General features: G+C 36.7%; 1 protein-coding gene across 1 annotated transcript; it reads right to left on the reverse strand.

The window, feature by feature from the left end:
- Nucleotides 1–2,613: 2,613 nt before the first annotated feature.
- Nucleotides 2,614–10,170, reverse strand: LOC145582169 (condensin-2 complex subunit CAP-D3-like). The gene is made up of 9 exons (XM_081639177.1): nt 8,541–10,170; nt 7,382–8,122; nt 6,163–6,654; nt 5,048–5,139; nt 4,872–4,959; nt 4,657–4,771; nt 4,434–4,560; nt 3,967–4,141; nt 2,614–3,500 (listed from the first exon to the last, which is right to left on the reverse strand). The coding sequence occupies exons 1-9, from the start codon at nt 10,029–10,031 to the stop codon at nt 2,805–2,807; spliced, it is 4,017 nt and encodes a 1,338-aa protein (XP_081495303.1). The 5' UTR covers nt 10,032–10,170; the 3' UTR covers nt 2,614–2,804.
- Nucleotides 10,171–10,875: the final 705 nt, after the last annotated feature.

Here is a 10,875-nt window from a genome sequence, read left to right on the forward strand (position 1 = left end):
AAATGCTTGTACTCTCATTTGCATTCAGTCTCGACGTTATATCAGAAAATATATAAAATTTGCAAAAGGCGTCATTTTTGGTGGTGTATAAGTACTTGTCTGTATAATACAAAAAATATAATAGCACTGATTAATGCATGAGTATTTTTAAATGTCTCTCTAATGTACAAATCGCGTCTTCTGCTGCTTTCCCTGGCAACAAGCATTTTATTACTGATTTTGATGAGTTATGTCATGGAACAACTGCTTTTCATCCCTTATTAAGTGTAATCTCTCCCAACTGTCATTTCATTGCCAACATCACTTGACTCATACACACACCTACCATTTCTGAGTCACTCCTACCCTCTCACTCAAACTAATGGTGTGTTTGGATAAATAAATGGGAAAAAAAAGAAGGGGAGTGAAGAAAGATGAGTTTTTCTTTCCAAATTTATCCATTGTTGGAGAGATTAATTGCTTATATTTTTATCCTTTTATTTCTCTCCACTCTAATTCCTTTCCTTATTTGTGATTTAAATAAAAAGGTAATTAATCCCTCCATTTCCCTTCCCTTCTTTTCTCTCTATTTCCTTCAATCCAAACAAAGTGTAAGTAAATTTTCTCATGCTCTCTCGTTCTTTACACCCATATCGCTTTACCTTATCCGAAAAACTAGCCAACTAAATTGGCCTTCACACCTTTACCATCTTTGTTGGCCTCCTTGCTCTTTATCTCTTTCCTAACATTATCTTCCTCTTGTTTGCTCTTTCTTGCATAAAAAATTCTAGAAGCCTTTCTGCTGCCGTTGTTGGCTTACATTTAATGCGACACTCCTGCCATCCCCACTATTATTCAATTAGACCCTCCACAAGCCTTTTATTTGGATTCATATATGTTAGGATTTTATGTCGTGGATTATTTAATATATATATATATATATATATATATATATATATATATATATATATATATATATATATATATATATATATATATATATATATATATATATATATATATATATATATATATATATATATATAAAGACGGACATTTTAGGGGGTGATATTACCTATTTACCTCCCCTTCACTTATATGATAAAGATAAAGACTAGAAATTTAAGGGAGAAAACAGGCCAGTTAAATGATGATAGAGACTAGAGAAAGTAATTAGCAATAGAAAATAGCTTAAAAAGGTGGGGGGGGGGGGAATGCTATATGCAGCGCTTAAGCATTTTTTATACTTCTTTTTTTAGTATTAAGTTGGGAATTTATCGACAATTCACGAGTAAATTGGTGTAATAAATATTTATTTTTGTCTATTCTTTCCACTTTTAGCTTATCACATGCAGTCCTTGCATATATCTTTTTCCAAAAAAATAATAATAAATAAATAAATAAAAATTCACTCATGCATAATTTAATTACTAATTAAGTCATTGTCTACTTTAATTGACCTTAAAGTCATCATCTGGACTATGGTAACACTCAACAAAGTAGAAGGCCTAATTTTTCCAACACGTTCAATTGGTGATTTGGAACAGGTGAACAACTACCATTGTACAATTTTTTCAACACGTTCATTTATGAGGAGCTTCATTTAATTTCATTTAATTCACTTTGCTTGATTTTATTTTTGACTTACGCCTTCTCCACACATTTCTAAACATAAACATAGACCCTTGTAAAAGAGCAATGGGAAGGGGAAGATGGGGTAACACTCATGACTAAATAAAAAGTTTTTGTGTTACTAAAAGTTTAAATAAGAAAGAATTTTTATTTTATTGAGCTCCTATGCTATATTTCCCCTATAATTAAGGGTATTTAGCTTGAAGTAGACTTGGTAGCAAACTAGCAATATAGCTTTGGATATCTTAACTTCACCTAGGATTATGAAATTATTCATACTCAAAAATGGGAATAATGAGGTGACTTGAATTGTATTTTACTTTTCCCAAAAAATTCCAAGAAATAGAAAAAAAAAAATATTGACTTGATGATTAAACTTAATAAGCTTATAATAATAAGTCGGCACTTAGAAGAGTTTAATTATAAAATTTAACTTAATTATTTAATTGAAACTTATCCAAGCTTATTTAAGTTTAATAGAACCAACTTGAACTTATTGGCCAATAGCCCAATACAAATTAGAACAAGTACCATTTTGAATAACTTTTTGTATTATTTTGCACACTAAGGGGGTGTTTGGTTCAAGCATATTAGGTATAAGGTATGGGTTTGGAATGACCAAAACCCATACCTTGTGTTTGTTTCTTGAAATTTCATTTTTCAAACCCATACCTCAAACCCCCAAGGTATGGGTTTTTGAAACCCAAGGGAGGAGGTGGGTATGGCTCATACCCATACCTTTAGGTTTAAAATTAAAAGGAAAACCATCATTCCTAGATAAAAACCAAACACATGAAATCAAGTATCAAGTTCCAACCCCATACCACCCAGGTTTCATTCCTCATTCCAAACCCATACCATTGTTTGAACCAAACGCCCCCTAATTGATTTACCTTATTTATTGGTACAAAGAAAACCCTAGAGGTATTAAATTCTAAAACTTTAAACAACTAAGCTACTAAGCATATGGCAACTACACTAAAAGTTTCTTTTGAGCTTTGACTAACCACATAAATTACAAATGTGGACACATACACTAAGATTTTGACCACAAGGAGAACAGAACATAAACAGAAAGTTGGCTAAATGCACACATATATACAACAGAAGATATCCTGCATTTGAATTTTTCTACTTTACAACAGAAAGTTGGCTAAATGCACACATATATACAAGAAACAACATGATCAGACTCAATTTTCTTCATCAAAATCAAAAGTTTGCCGTCTCCTGAGCGTTTCTATTACAGCTGCAGATTTATGTCCCCTAGAAAGCCCAGCTCTTTCTGAAGTTAATCTAGGTACATTAAGCAAACTCAATGGTGGTGTTGCAGCTCCTTTGTTTACTTCCTTTAATACAGATTTGACAACAGTTGCAGCTGCAACATCTGCCATTGCTGAAGCCACCTTTGAATCATGATGCAGTTTCTTTGACAACTTATTCTTCTCATTTGTTGCATCTGGCGCACCAGGTGTATGATAGCCTTGTGATCTATGCATAGTTGCAATGGCCTCTGTAGCCGTTGTTTTAGCCTTGACAGTTTCATATTTTTGAATGTCGTAGATAAGCTCTTTCTTTAGCTGCTTATCTGCAACCAATAAGTCTTCAATTTCATTCTTGTAGTCCTTAAGAAGCACACGTAGGCATTCCATAAGGGAACCAATGAGAGGGCTGTTCTTAGCCTCTAATAAGCGCTTTAACTCTATAAATATGGGAATGGTGTTTTGTATAAGACCCTTCTTGACTGCTTGAGTTATTGCTCTTCCTCTGGCAGCAGCTGTGGATGCTGCATTGCCATCTGCCCCTTCTTCATCCATTTCAGCCTCTGATGTTGCCACACGGCTTGATGGAAGTCGTAGCTCTTTGCAAGTGAGAATACGGAAGGCATCCTGATTACCACAAAGGTCACTTCGTGAATTATATGATGGAACAGCACACTGCAGCAATCAGTGTAGCACATATTGGCTGAGGCTATCACTTAATTCAGTGATATGACTGGGAACTAAAAGCTAAAACAAATATCCATCTAAATAAAAAAAAATGTAGTGAGGACTGCCCTCAACAATTTTGATTTAGTAATTGAAATCAGATTAAAATCATTGAACCTTTTTTAGATCAAGCTGCATCCCTCTTATATTTGATATTAGGAGATTTGTATTACTCCCTCCATCGCTAAATAATTAAAATATTACATCTTGTTTTTTTTTTCGTTTTTTTTTTTGACAAAAGAAGGCAGAAACAGAAAGAAAAGATATTTTTGGCTTTTTGGAAGAGAAAAGAGAAAGGGAAGACCCATGTACAAGTAAAGATATGCTTAAACTACAGCACAAAGAGAGAAGGAGAGAGAACTGATACCTGTAAGACAGACTGTCCATTAACATCATCTACGCTGAGGATACCATCAGATGCAGCAGCAAGGATTTCAGCACATATTTTTGCAAATGTGGCTAATAGATGCTCAGGAGCCATTTGCTTCAACAAAGAAACATATATGTGCATCCTTCTAGACCTTGTGTTCTCATCGTTACCTCTGATGGTATATGTTAAAAGTATGTGGATCAGATAGAGAAATAGCCAGCGTTATACATGAATGCATGTCGAATAGAAAAATAGACATATTTTTATACTCCTATCTTTTGTTTGTGTTGTATATAAAACATCAATTTTGTCTGACCCATGCATATTGTCAAATTTCAAAATCGGAACTAAACAATGACAGTATCAACTATCAATGGAAACGTTGTCCATTGTCTTCAAAGATATTAATAAATTCCTCAATTTGATAATACAAATAGGAGTAACTTGAACCATAATTTCATTACCTGATAGAGAAAAGTCTTCTCTCAACTCTTGAATTTTGAGATTTGTTATTTGTCGCATAAGCTTGACAGTCATTTAGAACAAATACGGCTTCTACAAAACTGTTGTAGGCTAAAAGAGGAGCCTTAGCTGAAAGATGAAATAGAACAAGGGTCAGATCTCTCAAATAATGGCTAGTTTGGAATGCTTATGAAACTGCCAGAATAATAAAAATAAAAATTAAACCTTTTAAAATATTTCCAAACAGATAATCAGCAAGCTGTCTGATTTTATCTGATTCATCATCAAGAGACAACAGAAACCGCAAGAAAAGTACCCCTCTCCACTTAACATAATCAGTCTGCAAATTTATAATATAGAAACTTACAATTTAATTAGGTTGCAATCAAGAGCGCAAAGAATTTTATACAATGATACCCGTGTTAAGACAAAAAATGTACCTGCAGTAATCTGGAGAGTAGTATGAATGTTTGCCTTCGGACAAGTTCACATGTGTCGCGAAGACACTTTGTAATTTTTGCTATGTAGCTGTTGATTTAGAAATATGGTCAAGTAAGTGCAAGAAATAATGAGAAAAGTAATCAGTGTTTTGTACAGAAGATATATGCATGCTTACCAGTCAACCAATGCAGTGTATCGAACACAAAAATCTGCCATAATTACAACAATGTTGTTCCTAAGTGCAGCACAATCACTTTTTTCAAGTTCCTACAACAACAGACGACAGAGAGACAGAAAGATCAAATTCTTGGAATTATTAGACACTAAAAAGGCATCATGGTATTGAATAATATCTGATTCAGGATTATTTAGCAAAATATGCTAATTTACATGAAACCTTCTAGGCAACATAAACAGACAAGGCATACACTTGCGTAGGGAAATTTCTTGAAAGCTCGCTCTGATATGTATTAGTTTTTACTGTGATTTTACTTTGTAACTTGTTGTAATTGTTTTTACTATCATGTTGCCTCATAAGGACAATGGAGTAAATATGTTGTTCGATAGTGTATGTCACCAGATCCCCAAAACATTTATTGCCAAACATTATCTTCTTCAACAAAATAAACAGATAAATAAATCGTTGTTGCTATTCATTTTTTAAAATTGTGTAATGTAAGCTGTATAACTGTCAGGGTGGCTTAAATGGAGAGCGGCCACGGGAGTGCTATGCGACCGCAGCATTCCCTTAAAGTTGAAGGGAAAATTCTACAGGACTGCCATAAGACCAGTGTTGCTCTATGGTACAGAATGTTGGGCTTCTAAGAAAGAGCATATTAAAAAGATGGAGGTTACGGAAATGCGCATGTTAAGGTGGATGTGTGGAAACACTTTAAGAGATAGAATCAGAAATGAGGTTATTCGCAAGAAAGTAGGTGTGGCGGGCATTGTAGATAAATTAAGGGAAAATCGTCTGCGTTGGTTTGGACATGTAAGACGGAGACCCGAGGGTGCACCGGTGCGAAGAGTGGAAGAGTGGGACCATGGAGGGATTAAACGAGGAAGAGGGAGACCAAAGATGACTTGGTTGGAAGGAGTGAGGAAGGATATGAAGTGCATGGATTTACGTGAGGATGAAGTTTTGGATCGTAAGGGATGGAGGAGAAAGATTTATGTTGATGACTACACGGAATAATCAAATTTGGTTCATGTTAGCCGACCCCACTTTTGGGATTAAGGCTTTGATTGATTGATTGATTGATTGAATGTAAGCTGTATAACTCAACAAACCTGTACGAACAATGGGATATATCTTTTTGCAAGCTTCCCATCAGCAAGGCATATTTTTCCCATCGTAAGCCATGCCCGAATGTACAAACATGGAGCCTCTTCCTTTATAGATATTTTAGAGCCTGGTAACTGATTTGACCTTGATTCATGAGATCTTGAAGTAATCATGCTGTGTAAAACAGGAACAATGGTCTTTAAATCCAAGGATGGACAAATGATCACCAAAGAACCTATGGTGTAAACTGCTGTTGTAGCTTGTAATAGCAACCTCGAAGAGGCAGCTTCTCTTTTTCCCTTTTTAGTACTCTTAGATGGTGTGAAAAGGTTGTTCTCTCTACTAGCCTTCTGTTCTTCTGATAGATACATATCTACAACATGAGAAGCTTTACAAAAGAGTTGCTCAACAGATTTTATAACCAGTGCATCTGCCTCCTGAGGACTCATTGCCTTTCGTTTACACAATGTTTTTAGTGCTTTGACATGAGCATTAACCTGCCATGATATTCAAAAGCAAGGAAATAGAATAAGAACACCAGAATGGGTAATTAATGGCAGAGTCGGACATCTATGAAGGTTGGTAAGCACTCCGCAAAATAAGTGAAATAACTTGTAACCAATCATATAATGAGAACTGTTTTCTTGTGCTATCAGAAAACATTGCTTTTCTCTAAGAGATAAGTCTAATCAAATTTTAGCTGTTTGCAATGAAAATACCTAATCAACATCTTAAGTTACGAATTTCTATATGTTTCACCCTAGATTATTTTCTGGATTCCTATGTCCCTGACTCCCTATATAACCTTGTTATTCATTTTTGGCAGTCTCTAATAAAATTAGGAAGCTTAGGACTGGGATCCATGAGTATATATACCTATCCTCATGGTAAGCACAACTGCACAAGGATCAAAACTGAAGTCATCTTGGATTAACTGACGGAATTAAAATCAAATGCTTCAGGCTCCTATTTGTATTTTACGCAAACTTTCTGTGTAAAAAACTAACTGCCACTAAACTTCTAATACTAAACAGCAAACCTTGCAGTATTAAAAGCTACTAAATTGTACTAGTTTATTTGCTAGAGACATTGGTGATAAAAAAAGCTTGGATAAGACTAGCACCAATCTACTTTGTAACCTTTGACAATGTTTTATTTGATGGAAGGCAGAAAACAGACATCTACCCCAAATAGCTAAAGAAATATGTGACATAAGCTATGTACCTCGGTTGAATGCATGTTGAATTCCTCTATCCGTTTTAGCAGATCATGAGCCAATTGTGCAGCAGATTCAGGGGACAACTCTACAGAAACATTCGAGATTGTTTGCAACAACAAAACACGATCACAAGCCCAAACTGCAGAGTTTGTTACCATGCCATCAGCTGATTCGTCCATATTGTCCTCCAAAGTATGTGACTTTAATTCATCTGAGGTTACATCCCTGTCCAATAGCTTCCAGTGATGATAAAGAAATTCCCAGTCCACTGATTTACGAAGAAATGATGAAACTTCTGAAAGAAGAAGCCAAGCACCAGGAGGGGCTGTCCAGTTGTCCATTGGCATGGAATGTGATAACCAAAGAGATTCTGATGTTTTTATGATGTTTTGAAGGGCAGTAGCAATTTTGGGCCTCAGTTTTCCCTTCTTACCAAGGCTTGCACATATCTTTTTCACCCACGGTGTGACTTCCCCATTACACATCTCGCTCAACAGATCCAAGACTCCTTCTGGGTACATTGCAGCAAGCTCTTTCTCAAAACACCTACTACTGATTGACGATTTATTAACTGCCGGTACATCACCAAATGTTGCAGATCCAGCTCTAGAAACTCTATCTAAAACCAGCTCCATAAACAAGCTCTCACACTCTTCTTGAATACTAGTCTCACTATCAATAATCAAGCGTGGAACAGAACGAAGCCACTCTATGACCACACTTCTATCTGAAAATATCCTGAAAGCCTACAAAGCCAGTAAGAATTTCTATACAAGAATAGAATTGTGCTCTACAGAAATTTAAGATGCCACCAAATACTAACATTTACAAACATAAACAACGCAAAGGGTGGATTGCATCACATGAACAGCAGAAAAGATTTTCAAAATATTGAGACACGTGGATCTTTTCTATATTATGTTTAATTAGCTGACTTTTTGAGATTGTGAGCTCACCCTGAAGGCAGGTAACTTCAACCAACCTACATTTTCAATTCTGCCATGAACAAAATTTTACGAAAATCTAAGTACTCACGCACTAATAGCTCAATTGAAGCACTGCAAATTTATATATTTTAACATAACTGTGTTTGCATAGGCATGCAATGCAAGCACTAAAAGCGTAAGTTCATCATGCCAGATTTGAACCAAAATGTAAGCTAACCTCAGAAAGAGCTGAAATTGCAGCTTTCCTTATGCTGACAAGTGGGTCAGAACATGCAATCCCCATCATTTTAAGAATGTCAGGATCCAAGGAGCTGCCTACAAGAGCCATCAATTTAGTTATTAGCAAAAGTGCAGCCTTCCTAACAGCTGCTTTTTCATCGGTGCACCTCTTCTTTAAGAAGTCATTCGCTTTACCCTCTACCCTATCATTGAAACCTAATGATTTCTTCAACACCACACAGTCTCTGTCATTGTCGGCTGATGTATTACCCACAAGTTGAGCCAAGCTTGATAAAGCTCTAGCTCGAATACCTGCTACTGTATCAGAACAACGCAGAACCAATGCCACCAAGCACCTCGATTTCCATGAATCCTCCTCCACTTCACTGTCTGATTCAGAACCTTCTAGGACTTGTAATGACATCATGAGTTTTGGGATTAGTTCAACAGCCAAATGTCTAAGGTGAGATTTTCCTTGAGCCATCTTCATAACATAATTAACGAACCCAACTTGATCGCAAGATTCCATAGCTTTAACAATATCCAATATAGATTCTACAGCTAAGGCCCTAGCATCAGATTTCTCTGGCGCCTTTTGAGCCAAATACCTCGGCAAATTTCCTACAGCTTTATTCAACGAACTCGAATCTTTTGCCATACCCATCATCTCAATTCTCACAAAACAAAGAGCAAAAGTTCTAGCTTGCGATTTCGTCGCCAAAATCAAGGGTGTTAGAGATTTCAATACCTCAGCACCTGTCGTTTCCTGTTCTCCATGCTCAGGCTTCAATATTTCCCTCAAAATCCCAGAACAAAAATCCAATAATTTCTTGCAATTCCCAGAATTATTAGCACACAAATCTAACCCTAACACTGGAATTTCAACTACAGTTTGCACCAAAGATTTCAAACTATCAGGAAACCTACCCAAATGCACCAAACCCAATACAAGACCTAACTTATCAAGAACACCCAACAACAACTTAACATCAAATTCATTTTCATCAGCATCATTCAAGTTTGAATTCAAAGCCCTAGCTCTCTTACCTCGACCTTTCTTTCGCCGCTGTTCGTCTGATGCAGCAGAAGGGGAAGAACCCTCTTTCCTATACTTGAGAGCCCGGCGAATGGAGTGGAGTAGAGACATGAAAGCCATAGGAGTGAAGAGAGAGAAAACGGGGGCATTAGGAGAGAGAAAGAGGGATAGATAGACAGCCGATGCAAGGAGAGAAAGGGAAGAGGTAGTAGACTCCATTGCAGATGAAATTGGGTTGATAAGAGAGCACGGTGAAAGGCGGCGGGTTGATAACTGATCCCATAGAGGATTAATTTGAGGTGTATCATCACTGTCATGGTCATGGAAATTGTGAGATTGGATTTGGAGATTTAAGAGGGATTGAAGGTCTAAGAGGGTTGAACGAGAGATGGGCGATTGTGGGTTGAGAGATTCGAGGTCTGTGAGAATTCTGGAAATGGTGGTGTCCTCCATTGATGAAATTGCTTGATAAGAGGATGTTGAAGTGGAAGATTGTAATTTAATTTCTATGTAGTTTCTTGTTGTTGTTAAAGAGAAGCGCCATTTTCGAATTTGAACTGGATTTTTGAGTATAAGTTTCTCCAAATGGATATTACCCTTTTATGCACGCCATGTGCGAGAAAAAAAAAAGTATACTCGTACAAACTGCACGAGATATAGAGGTACCCCGGTTAATATGTTATATTAACATATCTCCTTTGTCTATCACTCATGTCTCTGCAACTCCCATCACCAATCACTGTTCGGATTCCCCCGGAGAAAATCCTTTGTGTAACCTCTCCGATGACAGAACCGTATTTGGGTGTGGCGAACCCCCTGACCCACAAATTGGAGATGGAGATACACTCATGGTCGGTGACGGAGGAAATGATGCCGGAACTAGTGGTAACTTTGAAGTTGCCATGGAAGATTAATCAAGCTTTCCGTGCTATCTCGAATGCTTATGATTTCAATTTTCCTAATTCCATGGGTCTCATGAATAGTACTCAAAATTTGAACGTCGATGCATTCCCCATAACGTGTATGGTTTGGAATGTTCAAGGTGCTGGGAACCGTGATTTCATGTCTGTCCTTAAGGAAGTAATTCGTGTTAATAAACCTATTGTACTTGCCTTGGTTGAAACCCATATGGGTGGCGATCATGCGGTGAGAGTTGGCAGTATACTTGGATATTCTGGACACACTCGTGTGGATGCCCAAGGCTTTAGCGGCGGAATTTGGGTTTATTGGAAATCAGACTTGGTTACTATTGATCCAATTGAGCAATCAAATCAATACATCACCATGCTTATTACAA

This window comes from Chenopodium album, chromosome 15 (assembly GCF_948465745.1).
Source record: "Chenopodium album chromosome 15, dcCheAlbu1.1, whole genome shotgun sequence".
NCBI lineage: Eukaryota > Viridiplantae > Streptophyta > Magnoliopsida > Caryophyllales > Amaranthaceae > Chenopodium > Chenopodium album.

Bases quoted from the DNA above. Each gene is read 5' to 3' on its own strand.
- LOC145582169 (XM_081639177.1), bottom strand. From the start codon at position 10,031: ATGGAGGACACCACCATTTCCAGAATTCTCACAGACCTCGAATCTCTC. The intron at 4,960-5,047 runs GTAAGCATGCAT...CTAAATCAACAG, and splicing joins TACACTGCATTGGTTGACTG to CTACATAGCAAAAATTACAA. The intron at 4,561-4,656 runs GTTTAATTTTTA...TTCATCTTTCAG, and splicing joins GTTTGGAAATATTTTAAAAG to CTAAGGCTCCTCTTTTAGCC.